This window comes from Danio rerio, chromosome 9 (genome assembly GCF_049306965.1).
Source record: "Danio rerio strain Tuebingen ecotype United States chromosome 9, GRCz12tu, whole genome shotgun sequence".
NCBI lineage: Eukaryota > Metazoa > Chordata > Actinopteri > Cypriniformes > Danionidae > Danio > Danio rerio.
This window is the reverse complement of record NC_133184.1, coordinates 5,317,552-5,340,037: the sequence shown is the minus strand read 5'-3', so window position 1 is coordinate 5,340,037 and position 22,486 is coordinate 5,317,552. Positions and strand designations below refer to the sequence as shown.

The 22,486-nt window shown below is 35.9% G+C and overlaps 1 protein-coding gene across 8 annotated transcripts in view; it reads left to right on the top strand.

Annotated features, from left to right (window-relative positions):
• Positions 1-22,486, top strand: part of acvr1c (activin A receptor type 1C) — a 95,450-nt gene that overhangs the window by 2,994 nt on the left and 69,970 nt on the right. For 3 of the 8 annotated variants that reach the window (XR_012385136.1, XM_021478827.3, XM_073912449.1), the window contains exons 1-2: positions 349-499; positions 14,739-14,969. Coding sequence is in view for 7 of the 8 variants with exons in the window: in XM_021478827.3 (XP_021334502.1) it covers positions 436-499; positions 14,739-14,969 (295 nt within the window). In the remaining variant the exon portion in view is untranslated. Of the gene's footprint in view, positions 1-348; positions 500-12,553; positions 12,655-14,738; positions 14,970-22,486 lie in introns of those variants that run through there. The other 5 variants (XM_073912446.1, XM_073912451.1, XM_073912448.1 and 2 more) reach the window with 3 other exon arrangements.

Genomic DNA, 22,486 nt, shown 5'->3' with positions numbered 1-22,486 from the left:
GAAATAGGGGTACGGTTCCCCTAAAACAGCCTAGCAACGCCCATGCTTTCAAGAATTGCCTGGACCAGTGCACACCTGTTCATTAGCTAATCAGAATAAAACAATTAACAGCCTCCGAAGTATGAGATGGAAAAATAACAATTATAATCACAGCATAAGTAATATAATTTAGATGTGTTGCTGCACCCTTCCCCCAGTTTAAGCCTCTCTCTCTCTCTTTCTTTCTCTCTCTCTTTCTCTCTCTCCCTCACTCACTTTTCTGTAATCCTCTTACATTGCACAGGGGGCGGGTCAAGTCTGTCTACGTGTTGTCGCTTTGAGGTTTATTTCTAGTGATGCAATGCAAACAGTGTGGAAATGTAGCAGATTTGAGCTATGATGACTTTATCTCAGAAGGTGGATGTATCGATCTGCAGACATTAAGTGACAGATGTCATGTCTCATCCCAGGTGCTCAGATGCAGCGCTTTTCATCTTCACGTTTGTGCAACTGACTGCAGGTACAGTTCACTGTCAGCACACACCAACTTTAACAGTATTAAAGTTGACTTCGATAACAGTCAACATGGTTTTAAAATCTTGCGTTGTTTGTTGATAACTCAGCTTAACTTAATTACTCAATTCTGCTTTGAATATGCTGGTTTATCTTTGAAGGACTACTTCATTACATAATGACCAAAGTTAAAAAAATAAAAACAGTTTGTGGAGAAACGGGTGTTCACGACTGGGTCCCTCTATTTCACACTGCGTTTGTTGGTCCGTGGCATTCGGTAATCTGGATATTGCCGTCATTGGTTAGTGTCTGTCGGTGATTTGTGAATGTTATTTAAAGGGGTAGGCCTACTTTCACCATTACGAGTAAGAGAGTATTACTGCAAGTGCTTTTGGAGTGAGAAGCAAGGAAACTTTTTCAAAGGTGCTGTAAGTAGTGAAATAAAGTAGTCTGTGTGTATTCAGGTGTTGTCGCACTGAAAAAGCTTTTCTTAAGAGTGTTTGTTCTGTTCTAGTTTAAATATGAGCAATTCCAGCGTTACGGATGTGACATTTGTAGTTAAAATCAAAACAAATTCAACATTATATTTTCCAGGCCAACTGACCACTGAGTTATGGGACCTGAAAAATATCGGTCTGTAAAAATGTTTTGTACTTTATTTGAAAAAAATAAATATGCGTTATGGATGTGACAAAAAAAAACTTTTTTCTACTTTGTAGAAATTATGTGAATTAAACTGCACAACCCAAAAGAAGCAATGATAATCAAAAGAATAAGAGTTGGCTCACTATAAAACAAAAAATGTCTGATTTTATTTTATTTAATATTTTCACATTTATGAGGAAAATGTGTTGTTATGTATGTGACATCTTTCTGTTATGGATGTGACAGATGTGAAATTGCCACTTGTGTGACTTTGGTAAATTAAATATAACAGTTTGTAAACATTGACATACATTATTGAGTATTTCTTATAAGAAATATAACTTATAAGTACTGTAAAATATGTACTTACACAAAAAAAACAAAAAAAAAAAAACAGAAACAGTTTCTGTATTTTGGTGAAAACTTTTTTTTTTTTTTCATGTCAAGGTTGACATTTGCACCGAATTGCTCATATCTAAATATTCTTAAATCAAGAAGCAATTTATAGTTGGACTTTTTTTTAAAATATATTTTCAGAAATAATAAATCAATATTACATTATTTTTTCCTTTAAAAAAAGTTAATATACCAATGGTGTTAGTTAAACAATCTTGCTTTTAGATTTTTTCAATAATAATATTTAACTTGCACCACTGGCACATTGCTTAGCTTGTTCAAAGAAAAACTCAAGTAATATTGATGTATTATTTTCGAAGACAAGACAATATTTTTATCTTGTCTAGAAAATGCTTCTTGATTTAAGAATGTAGGAGAAGCACGTTTTCAGTTTGTATATGACAATAATTGGCAAGTGCCAATCATCAGTGATTAGTCGGACGGGGTCAACAGAAAAGTTTGCGCATCAACATTCAGTGACAGCTTCATAAAACATGTTACAGTAACAGTGTCAAAGTAAACTACTCACTATTAAGTTGAGGAAACAAAACACAAATGCTGCTTTAAATCCCCTTGATTTAAAAAAATATATATTTTAGTATAGCAATTCTACCACATATAAACAAGCTAAAACTTATTTACACTGTCAGAAAAAAAGGTACAGTGAGGGTACAAATTTGTTTCTAGAGGAAACAAAATATACAATTGTACCTTTTAAGATTCCAAATAGTGCACAATTTGTACCCAAATGGGCTATAAAGCTACAAATGTTCAGATTTAAGTTTGAAAGGTACATTTTTGTACCTTTTATAGCACATTTGGGTACAAAATTGTATCCTAAAGGACCAATTTGGCACCTTTAAAGGTACAATTATATAGTTTGTTCCCCTATAGGAATCATGAGCTCATGAGATCAAAACACTATAAACATGTAACACTAATTTAAATGTATTAATACTAAACATAAATACTAAAATACAATTTAAAATATATAAAGATAATGAATTCGTTGAATTAAATATTTGGTAACACTTTACAATAAGGTTCATTAGTTAATACATTTACTAACATAAACTAATCATGAACAACACATGTACTGCATCAATTAATCATAATTGAACATTTACTAATGCGTTATTAACATCTAAGTCCATGCTTGTTAACATTAGTTAATGCACCATGAGTTAACATGAACTAACAATAAACAACTGCATTTTCATTAACTAATGTTAACTACTGTAGCATGAACAAATACAGTAGTAGATGTATTGTTCATTGTTTGTTCATTTTGGTAAATGCATTAACATTAACTACTGAACCTTATTGTAAAGTGTGACCAAATATTTTATTAAATTAATTCTTTTTTATGTTTTTAAGTATTTTTTTTTCCTCAAAAAATGTGTATATGCACAATTGAGTGTAATTTTAATAATTAAAAACGTAAATACTGATTTTTGCATAACTAATTGTTTAGGACCCCAAATGGGATTCAGAATTAGGACCATGCAGAGTGGCAACATCATCATTATTATTCTCTTTAAGAAAATATGGCTTGCTGAGACGTTAGTAGAGTTCGTTACTGAAGCGGTCGAGTATGCTGGCTGTTAGCACAGAACTCCGCATGCAGTCACCAAAGGATCAAAATGCCTGGGTCAGCTCCCTCAAAATGCTATATAATATAATAAGGTACATTTTTGAACTTTCAATGTCTACAATTTTGTTCCTTGGGGGTACAAAATTGTTCCCTAAATAATACAAATGTAGAAGGTACAATTTTGTACCTCTTAATAGAGGTATAAAATTGTACCCTTAAGAGTACTACCCAAGGGACCGGCCACTTGTACCCTAAAAGGTACAATTTTGTGCCTTTTCTTCTGAGGGTGTATGAGATAAATATGTATCATATTTCTTATTTAGTAGTGAACAATATTGCATCCTTTATCTTTCAACTGGAATTACACTGTTGTAATGTACAACCTTCCAAGAAGATTAAACACTTTTAAAACAGATGTATTACAAACAACACAAACTGTCTTATGTCTTAACACACCTAAGTGTGTAGTTAAGGACAAAACATTATTATTATTTTTTTATTAAATTCATTTCAATTCAGCTTTATTTGTATAGCGCTTTTACAATGTAGATTGTGTCAAAGCAGCTTCACATAAATGGTCATAGTAACTGGAACAGTGTAGTTCAGTTTTTAGTGTTTAAGTTCAGTTCAGTTCAGTTTAGCTCAGTTCAGTGTGATTTAAAATCATTACTGAGACTTCAAACACTGAAGAGCAAGTGAAGAGCACTGGTTTTTACTAAACCAGTGTGTTATTCTTCTTAACACAGGCAGTGTGTTAAATCAATTAACATACTAATGTGTCATAAATCACACAGTTTGTCATAAACGTGTTTTAAATTTTACATAATACACATATATGAAATAAATATAATAAAACATGTTTAAACAATTTAATATCTTGTTTTACACAAATATAAGAATTATATATATATATATATATATATATATATATATATATATATATATATATATATATATATATATATATATATTATTATTATTATTGTTATTATTTATTTATTTATTTATTTATATATTTATTTATTTTTTATTTCACTGTTGGGGACTTGTTTGTGATTCATAGCGTGCATTTCACTATGTTTGCTGCATAGATAGTGATGCTGATTTTCTTGAGGTTTCCCTTCCTTGTAGATTCTAAGGTTTTATCTCAATAAATACACTATATGAAGTGAGAGATTGTTCCTGGACAACAGGGGAATGATACAATACTACATCTTCTATAGCTAATTTTAGGGCATTTTTTGCTCATATTTTGAGTTTTTAGAATAGATTATTTTATTTTATTTGACAATTTTAACAAAAATATACAAACAAGTGCAGTTAGACTAAATTATACATATTTTGAAAACTGCTAAGGATAAAATACACAAAAAAGCCACAGGCTTATTTCCATTGTGGTCCTCGATATTCTTAAAAAAAATAATAAATGAACGAGCAAATCATAAGTGGAGTGCAAACATCATCAGCTCAGCAAATCGGCACAACAAAATCCTCCACTTCAACTGTAAAATAACCACTTTTTAATTTCCCTTCTAAGAACACTCTCAATTTTAATCTCTTTAAAAATTGTGGACAAAACATTCCAAGCAGCAGAGCTACAGTAGTACACACATTTTTTTCTACCTGATTCACTCTTAAACCTACAAGGATAAATATCCCTGCTACACGCTCGTGTAGAATGAGAGTGTACCTCACTAACTAAAACATAATAGTTACGAAAATATTTTGGGACCATTTTCTTTAAAATCCTAAACACCATCACTAATGTTTCACCCTTTTCTCAACTTTTACAAAATGACTTTGACTATAATCTTCATTATGTAAATGTGTGTTACGACTGGGTGGAGTGACAGAGGACAACAGGAGGTAAGATCCAATATGCAGGTTTATTCAATGTCAGGCAAGCAGTGGTCATCAGGTGCAAACGGGTATCTATAGACAGTCCAGAATCGCAGTCGATATAAACAGGCAAAAGGTCGAAAGGCAGGCGGCTAAACAGGATAACTAGGATACAAGGCTAGGGTCTAAACACAGAGAAACAAGACAGGGAGAAACGCTTCGTAATGTCACACTGGGAAAACAAGACTCGGCAAACTGGAAGCATGAATGAGTGGCTTATGAATGGAGTGATATCAGTCTGTGACAAGGAACAGCTGGTGATGCAATCAGGAAAGATGAATGAGCAGGCGTGCGTGTCTGGGAGCAGTGCATGTATGAATGTGTGGTCCTGGGGAATGCAGAAATGTAGTCCTGAGAGTTCGTCTGAGAATCAGCGATCTCTGGAAAGCGATCGCTGGCTGTGTGACAATGTGTCAGTTTAGGTACTTTCATAACAATTTTACACAACTTATTTTGGGCCATCTGCAATTTATTTTTCATTTTTTTAGAACTACCTCTGTACCAAAAAGCTGCAGCATTGTCAAAGTATGGCTGCACTAATGCACTAGCTAATATTTTTAAAGATTAGGTATCTAGGAGCTCTGCCTGTCTTGCTAAAACCTTAATATTAGAACACATTTTTTGAACGGACTATAACAATCATCTTTTCGCCTGTCAAATTTCTATCCAAAATGCAACCTAAAATTTTAATTTCCTGTTTTGGAGTGCTTTAAAACAATGGTTCTCAAAGTGGGGGTCGGGACCCCCCGAGGGGGTCAATGAAGGGGGGTCGCCTGGTGATTTCCAAAAATCTATTTATTTTTATTAAACCAAAAGAATTACCATATTTTATCCATAACCTACTGAAGAGAAAAAAATAGTCGTTTATACCATATAGTTACTATGGTAGCTTATAGTTACTACTTCTATTGGATTGCAACCCCTGGGGTAATTACATTATATTAAAGACACAGCAATAGTGTTAGATGCTGCAGATTTCATAACACCTGGTAAAACTTTGTTTCCCATTTACAGCTCTCATACATTAAAAAAATTAAAAGAAGAATAGACTTGGGTCCATTGGTGTGTGTGCTCCATTGCATGCAAGGTTTCTGTATTTATAACCACCTCAGAATATATTGGGAGTCGCGACTCACTGGCATTGTCATTTTGGGGGTCGCGGCCTGAAAAGTTTGGGAACCCCTGCTTTAGAATAACAAGCACAAAACAGCAATGCATTAGAGAACTCACTTGAGTTTTTGGTAACTAGTAACTTGCTAAATGGTGCCTTTTTTTTCTTGTGTTTTCCATTGAGGGAGCATCATTGAAGGCAACTGAGGAATGCTTATATGCCTTTGTATGCTTTCAGTACGCCTCATTTAGTTAGTTAAAACAAACTGTAGTTCCCTTCCGGTTTGGTTTGTTTTGGCAGGTGAGAATGCAGAAATCATTCTTCGGCATGCACCTAAAATGAACAAAACAACCATATTAAGATCTCATTTAAGTTGTAGTCTTGATGTGGTTTTAAATAAATCCTGGAGCAGCTTGTTTGTGGTGAGAATGTGGTCCGATATTGAACAGACCCAACTGCACATCTTTGACTGAACCAGATACCATAGTCAGCTGTGCTTTGCATTTTTGGACTAGGACAAGTTTGTTGACAATTTAGCCCCAAGGCAGGTCATAGACAAACGTCAAGTTTTGTGGAGGTGCAGAGCCTTGAAAATTGATCAAATTAATGTTTAATTGTGTTTAATTGAGAGAGTTGACTTGGAATTTCCCCTCACTTTAATTCTGATCAATTTGTGTGATGTAGATGTTTTCACATGGATTTGTTTGTGTTTACTTCAACTGGTTTAGACCAGGGGTCCGTTCTTCGTACCTCGCTTAAATGATCTAAGATTATTTGGCAGATCCTGGATCTTTTAATCTTGATAACTGATCCCTCGCTAATTTGGTTCTTCAAACAAGTTCGCGAATTAGATTAGAATGTCTGGATGAACTGATCTGAGATCGCTGCGTGTGTTGTGAAGGACAGATCTATCGATCCTCGAAATCATGATCAGCAATGCAATGATTGGCTGACGGCACAGCAGCGTAATGACATCATCTGATTAATATTCAATTATCCATGTGAGCAAAATTACATCAAATTAGCAGTAACCGTTTTGTTTAATATGACACGCAAGAACTTTCCACATTTGTTGTGAGCTGCAGGCTTTACACTTTCATTTGTCAAGACAAGAGTATTCATCATGCATTTCAATGCAAATCAATGTATTTAGTTCTACATTTAGAAAATATTTTCTTTATAATAGTAGCCGTTTTTTAATCGGTGTAAAGAATAACTGGTTGTTTACAAAAGCATTTTCATATTGGTAAAGGCGTCTGCAACTTTTGTGAAGCATCAAATCCCTGGCATATTAACTATCAAAACATGTTTATGACTGCATAAATGTATTATTGCTTTAAAAAAAAGTCACATATAGTGCATTTCTATTATACACAATTTGTACTAAAGCGATCTAAAAAGTTCATATCAATAAGTTTTCTCTTTGCACCACCAGGTGGCAGTCTTTGTACTTTCATTTCGAGGGTGCAGATTGCATACGTTTTATTAATATGTATAACTTTATTTATTTTATTAATGACTTTAACTTTATATATATAGTTTAAAAATATGTACCATTTTCCCAAGTGTATATAACTACTACTGTAAGAAAATATCAGAATTCGGAACATACTTTCTGTATTATCTTTGCTTGAACTGAGCCGATCAAATCCTGTTTATATGAATTGAACCTGCTCCCGATCAGGTTTGACCTAGCAGAACTGTTGCCATGACAACAACTCTCGGATCAGCTTTGAAGAACGAAACGATCCTGGATCATGTCAAATCATCAATATCCAAATCCAGCTAACTGAGTAATCCACGTACGAAGAACGGACCCCAGGGGTCCGTTCTTTGTACCTCGCTTAAATGATGTAAGATGGTTTGGCAGATCCTGGATCTTTTCAAATTGATAACTGATCTCTGGCTAATTTGGTTCTTCAAACAAGTTTGTGAATCAGATTAGAATGTCTGGATGAACTGATCTGAGATCGCTGCGTGTGTTGTGAAGGACTGATCTATCGATCCTCGAAATCATGATCAGCAATGCAATGATTGGCTGACGGCACAACAGCGTAATGACATCATCTGATTAATATTCAATTATCCATGTGAGCAAAATTACATCAAATTAGCAGTAAACGGTTTGTTAAATATGACACGCAATAACCCTCCACATTTGTTGTGAGCTGCAGGCTTTACTCTTTCATGTGTCAAGAGTATTCATCATGTATTTCAATGCTAAATGTATTTAGTTCTAGATTCAGAGAATATTTTCTTTATTATAGTAGCCTTTTTTAATCGGTGTAAAGAATTACTGGATGTTTCCAAAAGCATTTTGATATTGGTAAAGGCGTCTGCAACTTTTGTGAAGCATCAAATCACTGGCATATTAACTGTAAAAACATGTTTATGACTGCATAAATGTATTATTGCTTTTAAAAAGTCACATATTGTGCATTTCTATTATACACAATTTGTACTAAAGCAATCTAAAAAGTTCATATCAATAAGTTTTCTCTTTGCACCACCAGGTGGCAGTCTTTCTACTTTCATTTCGAGGGTGCAGATTGTATGTTTTATTAATATATATATAACATTATTTTATTAATAACTATAACTTTATATATATATATATATAGTTAAAAAAAATATTTTACCATGTTCCCAAGTGTATATAACTACTACTGTAAGAAAATATCAGAATTCGGTACATACTTTCTGTATTATCTTTGCTTGAACTGAGCCGATGTAATCCTGTTTATATGAATTGAACCTGCTCCCGATCAGGTTTGACCTAGCAGAACTGTTGCTGTGACAACAACTCTCGGATCAGCTTTGAAGAACGAAACGATCCTGGATCGTGTCAAATCGTCAATATCCAAATCCGGCTAACTGAGTAATCCACGTACGAAGAACGGACCCCAGAGCAGTGTGTGTGGGAATTAAAAAGGAAGCAAAATGGTTGACAAATCAAATCGAATCACTTTTATTGTCACATCATCAGCAGCACGTGTGCTATGATGAGTGAAAAGCTTTGTTGCTGGCTCCAGACAGTGCAAAATACAGACAATGCAAATACCAGACAATGTGAAATTGACAGCGATATGTACAATGAAAAGGTGTACGCATAGTTGTAGGCAGTATCGTGTCAAGTAGGGATTGGTTAAAGTGCAGTGCATGCTACATATTGATGGTGTGCAGTGAGGGGTATGGAAGAGTTTGTGTGGGGTGTGTTAAGTGTTTATCAGCCTGATAGCCTGAGGGAAGAAACTTTCCTACAGCCGGCTGGTGCGTGACTGGATGCTGCGGAGCCGTCTGCCTGGAGGGAGGGATGCTCACCTCCTACTACGCGTCAAGCAGTTTGCACAATCCTATGTAGGCCTTTGCGATTGCTGCTGGTGCTATTTCCATACCAGGTGGTGATACAGCCAGACAGTATGCTCTCCACAGTGCAGGTGTAGAACGAGCGGAGGATGTGTGGGCTCATTCCAAACCTCCTAAGACGCCTGAGGAAGAAGAGGCGTTGTTGTGCCTTCCTCAGCACCGCGTCTGTGTGAGCAGTCCATGTCAAATCCTCAGCGATGTGTACTCCAAGAAACTTGAAAGTGCTGACTCTCTCCGCTGGTGTCCCATTGATGGTGATGGGAGTGTGTTCTCTCTTCTCTCTCCTGAAATCCACCGCCAGCTCCTTGGTTTTGATGATGTTGAGTGAGAGGTGGTTTTCCTCCTACCATTGCGTCAGAGTGTGCACCTCCTCTCTGTAGGCCACCACCGTTGTGTCATCAGCAAATGTATGCTGTGCTTTTTGTCCAAAGGACTCAAACTACAGATATGAGAACATGTGCTCTATGAATGTTTTCATCCCTTGTTTATTCATGTAGCAATTCCCATGCCTAAGTGCTTCAATTAACACATCTCACCCAAATACTGTACAAAGCTTCATCACCATATTTCCTTACAGGGCAGGTGCTCAATGCGATCGCAAAGTGAAGAGCAAGTGCCTCCTGAGAAGGGCACCTCAGCCAATAAAGGCAGAGGGGCAGTGGCTCTAGCCACCGGGCCACCCCCCAGTGCATGGCTCTGGTCTGTGTGTGCACGCGCGCATGTTTTTTTTTAGCAACAAACCTGCCTAAACGTTGTTGTCTGTAGCCACTAAATAAAAAAGTTAGGAATTGCCGTAAGATTGCGTTGCACTCTCAGCTCGCATCATTCAAAAGAAAAGGTCCACATTGTCCCCCTATAATGTCAACAGACTGGACTGTCTTAGCAACTGGATGAATGTAAAGGAGGATTAAGCAAAATTGGTTCTTTATAATTAATGTTCTCAACCAACAGCAATACAACTTTACAATGAGTACAATTGTTTGTACTTAATTCTTTATTGTTATTAGAATTTTCCATTTTCCACATCTGGAGTGCCTTTATTTTGGCATTTTTTTGTAGTCCACTTAGAATCCAACTTAAATATATATATATATATATATATATATATATATATATATATATATATATATATATATATATATATATATATATATATATATATATATATATATATATATATATATATATATATTTATTTATTTTTTTTCTTTGTTGGCATTGATTGTTTTATAATTCAAATGGCATTAACATGCCTGTGTTTTTATTTCTGTAATAAATATGACTGTCAAGCCAGGATCTTGATGGTTTATTGTGGGTTTGTTGTGACAGATTTCTTCATGTAAACAAGTTAAACAAAAAATCTAATAAACAATTATATTTTAAATTAAAATATTTTTTATCTTGCGTTTACATGAAATTTACATTTGAATAGCCAAAATTACAAGTTTCAGTTTTTTAAATGTGATTAATTTTTTAAATGTGCGATTAATTAAAAAAAAAAAAAAAGTGTGATTAATTCATTTTTTTTATCGATTGACAAAACAAAACAAACCAATTGTTGTGGTGTAATGGAAATTTAAACTGCATAATGGCAAAAAAACATATATATATAAACATACACATATATACAAATACATATATACATATATATATATATATATATATATATATATATATATATATATATATATATAAACATACACATACATATACAAATACATATATATATATATATATATATATATATATATATATATATATATATAAATGTTTTTTTTGCCACTATGCAGTTTAAATTTCCATTACACCACAACGATTGGTTTGTTTTGTTTTTTCACATGCATGTACAATAGAAATAAAAAACACTTGTGGCAGTTTTAATTATAATATCCGTCCAGTGGTGACCAACAATTTGTTGACCTCTGAAAAGAAAAGAAACGTGTGAAAGGGACGAGACAATGAATGCATGTCCAGACTTGCAGGTGTGTCACAACCCTAGATTATACTAAGCTGCATTACAGAGCTTTTCACTGTAGTCTGAGAGAACCTGCTTACGTAACCTAAAAATCTCCTGTCACTACAACACAAATAGTAACTGCCCATGGGTTCTAAAAATAAAGGTTAACAAGATTACTTTTGAATTCCATTGTTTTTTTTAAAGGATGCTTGTTGATGACCAATTAAAAACCTATGAAAAAATGAAAGCCATCTCTTTAAGAGGCTGGAAATGTGAGATTGTATCTTTTCCACTTGTAAGTTTCCATTACCCTTCAAATTGTTTTAATTAAAATTGAAAATATGCCTAATAGAAGGATGTCCATTTCGCATTAACTCTCGTATATTGCAAAAAAATTTAATAAATAAATAAATTATATATATATATATATATATATATATATATATATATATATATATATATATATATATATATATATATATATATATATATATATTATTTATTTATTTTTATTTTATTTATTTTTTTATGAGCTATAATGCCATCACTTATGATTAAACTTACCTCAATACACTTGCCTGGATGTTTCAAGTATACCTAGCAAACCTTGATTAGCTTGTTCGGGTGTGTTTGATTAGGGTTGGAGCTAAAAATCTGCAGGACACCGGCCCTCCAGGAACAAGTTTGGTGACCTCTGGTCTAAAAGATATTGCTGAATTGGAGCTCTGTTGGTTTAACCTTCATGAGGGTTTTAAATTACTGAAAATGGGTAGAGGTGCAGAATATACCCAATTTACAGTTTGTGTTCATATCTCTGTTTTGATCTGTTGAAATGTGATCCAAATATCTTAAATATCGTTTGTTTTGGAAGTTTATTTCATCTTTACATGTAACTGTCAGGACTTCAGGCTGATCTGCCGGTTCTATCTGTTTTGATTGTTTGAATTAGCCACATGTTCCACTTTATTTGTGCTCCTGATTGTTACTTTCCGCCCCCTCATTCCCTTTCATTTAGTTGATTTGTTTCACCTGTCTTTGCTCATTTCCTCCTCATTAGCTCCCCTTTTTATTTCCCTTGTTCGTGCTGTTCTGTGCCAGATTGTTGTTTACTACTGACCCTGCAACGTCATATTTAGGTAATCCGATTGGTTTTAGTTAACCTTTTCTGTTTGACTCCAGGACTCTCTCTTCAAGGTATCCATGGGGTCTTAAAATTTATACAACAAATTTTAGGCCTTAAAACGTCTTAAATTCACTAAAATATTGTGTTGTAGGTTTAAAATCCTTTTAAACGAGTCTTAATTTTCCTATGTCCATGAAAAGCTTTACCCAATTGGGCCAACTGCCATCCAATTGCTAACAATATTCATTCATTTTCTTTTCGGCTTAGTCCACATTTTAATTTGGGGTTGCCACAGTGGAATGACCCGCCAACTTATCCAGCACATGTTTTATGCAGAGGATGCCCTTTCTGCTGCAACCATCACTGGGAGTCATACATACAGTCATTCACTCTCATACACTGCAGACAATTTAGCCTACCCAATTCACCTCTACCGCATGTCTTTGGACTGTTGGGGAAACCGGAGCATTCAGAGGAAATGCACGCAAACATGGTGAAAGCATGCAAACTCCACACAGAAACACCAAATTACTCGAACCAGCAACCTTCTTGCTGTAAAGCTACAGCACTATCTACTGCGCCACAGCGTCACTCACTAACAATATATTTCAATAAAAGTTTTAAGAAACATTATTTTATTAACTCTGTTTTCTTGTTAATATTGTTTAATCGTCTTCCTTAAAATAACATTTGTTTTTAATGTTTTCTAAGGTTTTAACTTTAAAAAGTATTTAAAAACTGTTTAGGGTTTAGCCTTGTGTGATGGGGATGCTTTTCTTCTTCAGTCTATGTAACCCGTTAAGCGATAAAAACACTGCAGCACACCCTTGTGTTGTCTGCTATAGTGTTGTCCCGGTATTGAAGTTTTAAAAAAATATCCATTTCTAACTATATTAAATGTTTTCTGAAATGCTTTGTTATATTTATGCCACACAATGAGAATCACACTGTTCAAAAAGTTCAACGTTTATCTCTGATTATTATCGCAAATGTTTTGTGAAGATGACGTAGTGGCGCATTAGATATTGCTGTCGCCTCACAGCAAGAAGGTCGTTGGTTCAAGCCTTGGCTCAGTTGGCGTTTCTGTGTGGAGTTTGCATGTTCTCCCAGTGTTCGCGTACGGTTTCCACCATACTGTATGAGTGTGTGAGTGGATGTTTTCCAGAGATGGGTTGCGGCTAGAAAGGCATCTGCTGCGTAAAAACATGCTGGATAAGTTGGCGATTCACTCCGCTGTGGTGACCCTGGATTAATAAAAGGGACTAAGCCGACAAGAAAATGAATGAATGAATGAAAGTTTTGGGGATCATTAAGATGTTTTTTGGCAAAACTGAGACAAGCCTTTTGCTTTTCAGTCTTTCCCTAGTATCTTTTTTATGGTGAAGTCATCAATACTCACCTTAACTGAGGCAAGTGAGTCTTTGAAAGTTGTTGTGGGGTCTTCTTGGATGAGTCGTCGCTGTGCTCTTGGTCGGCCAGCCACTCTTGGGAAGATTCTTAACCCTTCCATGTTGACATGGCTCTCAATGCAATTCCAAAGCTTTAGAAATGGCTTCATAACATTTTCAGACTAATAGATCTCAATTATGTTCTTTCTCATTTCTTTTTAATTTCTTTGGATCTTGGCATAATGTCTAGCTTTTGAGGATCTTTTGGTCTACTTGCGGTATTCTCATATGCCACGAACCGCGCTTACTGGGCAAATGAGATGGGTTCCGAAACAAATGTCTGGGCATGAAAGTGAACAGTCACAGCCAAATTAAACTTCAGTGACAAGGCAGAACTGGCCTAGCTTTTGAGGATTTTTTGGTCTACTTTACTTTTGTCAGGCAGGTAATTTCTTGATTGAAAACAGGTGTGACAGTAATCACACCTTGGTGTGGCTAGAGTAATCTCAGGTTTGATAAAGCAGTTGTTTTAACAGGGATAAGGTTATGTTTACAGTTGTTGTAACTGGTGAAAAAAAAAACACATTTTCACACAGGACAACGTAGTCTACATGCATCTGTCAGCACAGGGGGGTTTTAATGTGACAACTTTATTCATATGATGTATTAATAGTGTGTATATTTGATAGCTAGTCCTGGCCCTATTGTGAAAGAAAAAAACAAAAAACACTTTTGTCAAATATTAATCATCAAATGTTTTCTTTCAGCCTTAAAGTGTGTATGCCACTTGTGTGTCAACCACACGTGTGAGACGGAGGCAGAAGGCGCTTGTTGGAACTCAGTGATGCTCATAAACGGGAAGGAGGAGACGGTGAAATCCTGCGTGTCCCCATCAGAGTTGAAGGGTCAGGTGTTCTGCTACAGCTCCAGAAATGTCTCCAAGCGCAACTGCTGCTTCACAGACTTCTGCAACAATGAAACACTGCACCTCAATCCAGGTAAGACAGGACAAAATAGTATTTTGTTCTCATTTTGGAACTGGTGGGTTCAGAAGATTGCATGAAATGGGATTATAAGCAACACATTTTGTCAATGTGTTTGTTTTGGCTGTAAGGAGCTTTTAAAAATTGTATTTATTTTATATTATAGTATATTATTTATTTACTTTTTCCCTATGTGAACAGAAAATAGATGTTTAAAAAAACTGTACAGTATTTGTTTTATTTTGGGCTATTGCTCCCTGAACATTATTAGTGTTGATCATTTTCTATGTCTATTATTATTATCCAATCTGACATGAGTGTGGCAGGGTTAACAAACAAACAAACAAAAAAAGGAAAAATCTGTTATTAATTACCCTTGTGTAAAGGATACGGGATTCGTTCTTTGGTTAAATTTATCCGTTAAATTTGGTTATTGACGATTCGACACGATCCAGGATCATTTTCGTTCTTCAAAATTCATCCGAGAGTTGTTATCATAGTCTGGCAGCTCAAACCTGGGGTTCGTTCTTCGTAGCTTGCTTAAATGATGTAAGATGATTTGGCAGATCCTGGATCTTTTAATCTTGATAACTGATCTCTGGTTAAATTGGTTCTTCAAACAAGTTTGCGAATCATTTAAAATATCTGGATGAACTGATCTGAGATCGCTGCGCAAGTTGTAAAGGACAGATCTATTGATCCTTGAAGTTATGATTAGCAATGGAATGTCTGGCTGACGGCACAGCAGCGTAATGAAATCATCTGATTAATATTCAATTATCCATGTGAGCAAATTTGCCTCAAATTTGTAGTAAACGGTTTGTTAAATATGGTACACAATAACTTTCCACCTTTGTTGTGGGTTGCAGGCTTTACACTTTCATGTGCCAGGAGTATTTAGCAATTTATTTAGTTTTACATTAAGAGGGATTTTCTAAGAGCTCTGGGGTCCGTTCTTCGTACCTCGCTTAAATGAACTAAGATGATTTGGCAGATCCTGGAAATTTTAATCTTGATAACTGATGTCTGGTTAATTTAGTTCTTTAAGCAAGTTCGTGAATCAGATTAAAATGTCTGGATGAACTGATCTGAGATTGATGCATGTGTTGTGAAGGACTGATCTATCCATCCTCGAAATCATGATCAGCAATGCAACGATTGGCTGACGGCACAGCAACGTAATGACATCATCCAATTAATATTCAATTATCCATGTGAGCTAATTACATAAAATTAGTAGTAAACGGTTTGTTAAATATGATACGCAGTAACTTTACACCCTGTTGTATTATTGTAGCCGGTTTTGCAAGTGTAACTGGATGATTACAAAAGCATTTTGATATTGGTAAAGGCGTCTGCAACTTTTGTGAAGCATCAAATCACCGTCATATTAACGGTCAAAACATGTTCATGACTGCAAAAATCTATTATTGCTTTTAAAAAACTCACATATTGTGCATGTCTATCCAACACAATCTCACGGCAATTCATAACTTTTTGATTTAGTGGCTAATTCGTACGATGTAATTTGTACAATTTAGTACGATTTGGTCATCCCCTAATGACGGTTGGGTTTAGGGGTGGGGTTAGGTGCCATGCCTCCTTTTTAAAATCGTACAATTTTGTACGACTGAACTCGAGTTAAACTAAACTGGCAAAACGTAAAATACTTACGTTTTCTCGTAAGATCAGGCTGCTGTTATCATACACAAATTGTATTAAAGCTATCTAAAAAGTTCATATCAATAAGTTTTCTCTATGAAACATCAGGTGGCATTTTTGTACTTTCATTTCGTTGGTGCAGATTGCATAAGTTTTATATATATATATATATATATATATATATATATATATATATATATATATATATATATATATATATATATATATTACTTTATTTATTTTATTAATAACTATAACTTTATATAGTTCAAAAAATATTTACTACTTTCCCAAGTGTATATAAATACTACTGTAAGAAAATATCTGAATTCGGTACATACTTTCTGTATTATCTTTGCTTGAACTGAGCCGATCTAATCCTGTTTATATGAATTAAACCTGCTCCTGACCAGGTTTGAGCTACCAGAACTGTTGCTATGAAAACAACTCTCGGATCAGTTTTGAAGAACGAAACAATCCTGGATCATGTCGAATCGTCAATATCCAAATCCAGCTGATTGAGTAATCCACATTCGAAGAACTGACCCCAGGGCTGCACTGTGCGTTTGTTATTATTGATTTATTATCAACAAAAATGTATTCTTAATCTGCAAATGCTGTATATTCTCCGATCTATTTTGAAAGATCAAATGCTCATAATGCTTACTTTTAGTGCTATTAGTCTGTGGACAGCTCTCTTATTGTGCAAATATGTTTTCATTTAATGGTGGTGAAGATCACTGGATTATAGGTCATGCATTTTGAAACTTGTTGAAAAATGATCACACTGCATGGTACTGCAGTTACTGTTCGCATGGTTACTGCAACAACTTCATGCTTGCAAAAGACATGAAAGCCTCTAAATCAGGGGTGTCAAACTCATTTACTCTCAGGGGCCGCATGGAGTAAAATCTGCTCTCAAGTGGGCCGGACCGGGGGTGGGGGGCATGGGGGTTTGGGGGGTGTTAGTGGTCTACCATTTTTCAAATAATTTGCCACTAAACTGACAAAACGTAAAATAGTTACATTTCCTCGTGTGATCATCTCAGTGTGCAGGGCTTAACACAGGTTGGAAATATTCTTGCAGTGGTAGCCGGATTAAAAAAACACCCTTTTCCCACAGCACATAAATGGTCAACTACATGCGACAAGCAAAAAATAATGTGATTTTTAAATTGATTTGTATTTATTATGACACTGATATACATATTTTCTTTTCAATGGGTTAAAGTTATTTTAAAAAGGCTGTTGAAATAATAGAAATCTCTCACTTTTATGCTATTTATGAGCCATGTGCACCCACTGACAGAGTGCTCTCTCTCTTTCTCTCTCTCTCTCTCTTTCTCTCTCTCTCTCTTTCTCTCTCTCTCTCTCCCTCTCTCTCTCTCTCTCTCTCTCTCAATTCAATTCAATAATTGCTTTATTGGCATGACAAATGTTACAAATGTATGGCCAAAGCAGTCATAAAGTTTACAATACACACAGTAAATAGTAGAGAAAAGAAGAGGTGATATTTAAATATAATAATTAAATAAAATTTTAACACTACATCATATTATTCAATATCACATTAATATTCAATATATTATATTATTATTCAACATATCATATTATTCATACAAATCAATACAAATATATATCAGAATAAACTATACATTTAAGTCAACATTTTAGGATAAAACAGTAATAAAAACAATAATAATCTGTATATTTACAATGATTCATTTACAATCATCTGTCTCTCTCTCTCTCTCTCTCTCTCTCTCTCTTTCTCTAAAGTTGCTATATTGGAATGACATTTACAGATGTGTCAAAGCATTTTAGATATGTATAAAGTATGTAATATGTTAACATCCTTAAATTAATAAAATATGCAGCAAATGAGAAATAAATATCAGAAAAAATGAACAAAAATAGACAATGTTGCAAATACAACCACATGTAGAATAAAAAGTGTAGATTATTTAAATAAGGCAAATTAGTTGATTAACCATTTCTGATGGTGTACAAATATTTTGCAGCCATTATAGATTTCCTTTGTTCTGTCTGAGTATAAAGTTTATCTGAACCTCTGCGATGACGTTACATTTGCAGCGCGCACCCAAGCGAACAAGCGGACGCATCGAGTATAAACCAGGCTTTAGGGGTGCACAATAGCGTTATAACTGACTTTGTCTCACTGTATTGTTTAGATTTAAATTTAAATTTAAATATTAGTCAAAGATAACAGGTTAACAAATCATGCATTTTTGATATGACGATTTTTTTTATTATTAAAGAAAAACAATATCTAAAACTACATAGCCCTGTGTGATGAAGTGTTTGCCCTTTGTTAAAACATAACTCTAGAGAAAATGAATTTAAGTGTGATAAACCAAAGAAATGTAAAAAACAAGTGAAAATACGGCAATTTCTAAAGCTTTGGGGCTGCAGTAAACTACAGTGTGAACCATTATCCATGCGAAAAACATGGAAAAGTCCTTGACAACCTTCCCAGGAGTGGTCATCCGACCAAAACTTTGGAAGATGTGTGTGACGTGTGGCGTATATGTAACACCGCATTTCAAAAAACAAAAACATTATACCATTAGCACAATGTGGTGATGGTCTGGGGCTGTTTTGCTGCTTCAAGACCTTGAAGACTTGCTGTGATAAATTAAACTATGCATTCTGCTGTGCACAAAAAATATCCTGAAGAAAAATATCCAGCCATCTGTTAGTGACCTCAAGTGAATTTAAATAAGCAGCAGGACAATAATCCAAAGCACTCCAGCAAGTCAACTTCTGAATGGCTGAAGAGAAACAGAATGAAGAGTTTGGAGTGGCCTAGTCAAAGTCCTGGCCTGAATCCAAATGAGATGTTGTGGCATGACATTAAAAATGCAGTTCATGCTCGAAATCCTTTCAATGTGGCTGTATTACAAGGGCCAAAACTGATTGCAAGTTATCAAGAACACTTGATTGCAGTTGTTCCAGCTAAGAGCGATCCAATTAATTGTTAAGATTACGGGGGGCCCTTTTTCACACAGGGCTATTAGTTTTGTTTTTTTCCCCCTCAATAACAAAATCCTTCACTTCAAAACTGCATTTACTAGTGTTATCTTTGAGTAATATTTAAATTCAACTGTCGATTTGAAATGTGATGCTGTTTTGCAGTTATATAATGCAACAGTTTTGTCAAAGTCCTTTTGTACTCCTATTATGCAATAAAAAAACTGCATAAGAACATGCTTGACATTAGAAAAAGTCTTTGTGGATCTCACAATGCTCTGATGTTATTATGCACTTTCAAATTGCAACAAGAGTGTGTTTAAATAATGGAAAATGTCCACGGTCTGATGCAAAAATTCAGCACGTACAAAGTTACAGCTGAGAAATAATGGTCAGTCATGTACAGACCACTTTTGCTTGTCTGACAAACAAATTAATATACAGGAGAAGAAAAAGAAAAGCAAAGAGTGTAGTTTAGGATCCCAGTGATATTGTTTTTCTATATCTTTATTATTATTTGACTTCTGCTGTTGTTTTACATTCAGAACTTGCTGTTTTTATCGTTATCATGCATGGTGTGTTTAAGTCTTAAAGCATTAAGAAACAGTTTCATTAGTGTCTGTCTATGAGAGAGAGAGTACAATAGTACTACCTTTCAATTCCATTCACCTTTATTTGTATAGCACATTTGTTGGAGCACATTCATGTATCATACCACCAAGTGATGCCCTGAGTGTATGCTTTACTAAACATATAGGTCTTTAATCTAGTTTTAAATTGGGACAGTGTGTCTGAGCCTCGGACTTTATCAGGAAGGCTATTCCAGACTTTAGGAGCCATAAATGAGAAGGCTCGACCTCCTTTACTCGACCTTGCTATTCTAGGTACTACTAGAAGCCTTGAGTTTTGAGATCTTAAAGAGCGGGTTGGATTGTAGCGAGACAGAAGGTTGGTTAGAAAAACAGGAGCTAGATTGTTTCAGATGTTTCAGAACTGTGTTAGAACATAAGATTTCAGTTAATTTAATAAAGTATTCAAACGAAGTGGCTTTGCTTATTTAAGGTTTATTTACTTACTTTAATACTGCTTTATAATATTGCCTGTCTCAGGGCCGGAGCAAGCTGAACTGCCGCTCTAGGCAAAGGATGGTCACGCCGGGGGGGTTGGTTTGGGGGGGTCCTCTATTCTGCCGCACTAGACGTGGATATAACTGAGGGTGCGGGTGGTGAGGGTAGTGTCGCGGGTGCCGCTCTCTCTATTCTACCGCCCCAGACGTGGATATAACTGAGGGCGCGGGTGGTGAGGGTAGTTTCAGGGACGCTGCTCTTTCTATTCTGCTGCCCTAGACGCCGATATAACTGAGGGCGCGGGTGGTGAGGGTAGTTTCAGGGATGCCGCTCTTTCTATTCTGCTGCCCTATACGCGGATATAACTGAGTGTGCGGGTGGCGAGGGTAGTTTAGGGGATGCTGCCCTCTCCATTCTGCTGCCCCAGACGCGGATATAACTGAGGGCATGGGTGGTGAGGGTAGTGTCGCGGATGCCGCTCTCTCTATTCTGCTGCCCCAGACGCGAATATAACTGAGAGTAGTTTAGGGGATGCCGCCAGAGGGGCGGGTGGCGAGGGTAGTTTAGGGGACGCCGCCCTCTCTATTCTGCCGCCCTAGACGCCGATATAACTGAGGGCGCGGGTGGTGAGGGTAGTTTCAGGGACGCCGTTCTTTCTGTTCTGCCGCCCCATACGCGGATATAACTGAGGGCGCGGGTGGCGAGGGTAGTTTAGGGGACGCCGCCCTCTCTATTCTGCCACCCTAGACGCGGATAAGCGCGCAGGTGGCGAGGGTAGTTTCGGGGACGCCGCCCTCTCTATTCTGCTGCCCTAGGCGGCCACCTAGGTCGCCTCTATGGACGCGCCGGCCTTGCCTGTCTGATGGATTTGTGGTGAAACTGTGAGTCAGAGGAAAGTGTTTCTTGTTAGGGAACACTTGTCTGGTTTGGTTTTGATTCGCTGCATGTCAGTCAGCTGTCACCAAAAGCACACTTAATTCCAGCATTTGGCCTTGATTGAGACATGGATTCGTCCCCAGGATTCAGTCCCTCCAGCTACTTTCTCTAAAAACGTTGTATTAACCCACACTCTTCGCCCAATCAAGAGGATCTAATTCCTAACAGTTGGATATACACAAATTATGCTGACATTACCAGCTTCAGTTGGGTGCATTTACTGAAGAATTGAAGGGGCTGCTGTACTTGTTCCTCAAGGATGACTGCTTGTTATATTAGGTGACTTTCACAGTCATATGGACAAATCATATTCTACAGATTTCCATTTTTTCTTTACCCCATTCAACCTAAACTGGCTTCCTACCACAACGACATACAAATCAGGCAGTCAACTTGATTTACACAAAGCCATCACACACTTCAGATCACACAGCATTACTTTTGACTTACTGCTTCCCACAATCATTCTCATTTAGATGCAATTCTGCTCCAGTTTAACATCCTGTGGTTAAATCTCATATAGCTGTCCTCTGTCCTCTTTCCACCAGGCGAATGTGCATTATTCCTTTTAACCCCTGCTTTTCCTCCTCCACCACCTACTTAGCAGCTGTTGATTTGGCCTCCTTTTTCACAGAAAAAACAAAAAGGATAAATATTACAGATATACAGTAATCATTAAGATTGCATGTCTTTTTTTCTGTGGAGATTTGTCTCGTTAAGTGCTGCAGAGTCATGATATATCTTATTCTCTATGTTGATTAAAAAAAGGGATTGTACTGCCCATAATATCCACCAGATGGTGCAAGGGAAAACATGCTGTATCTCTAATAGATCCATGGCATTTGAAAAATATAATGTTTTGAAATGTGCCTAATA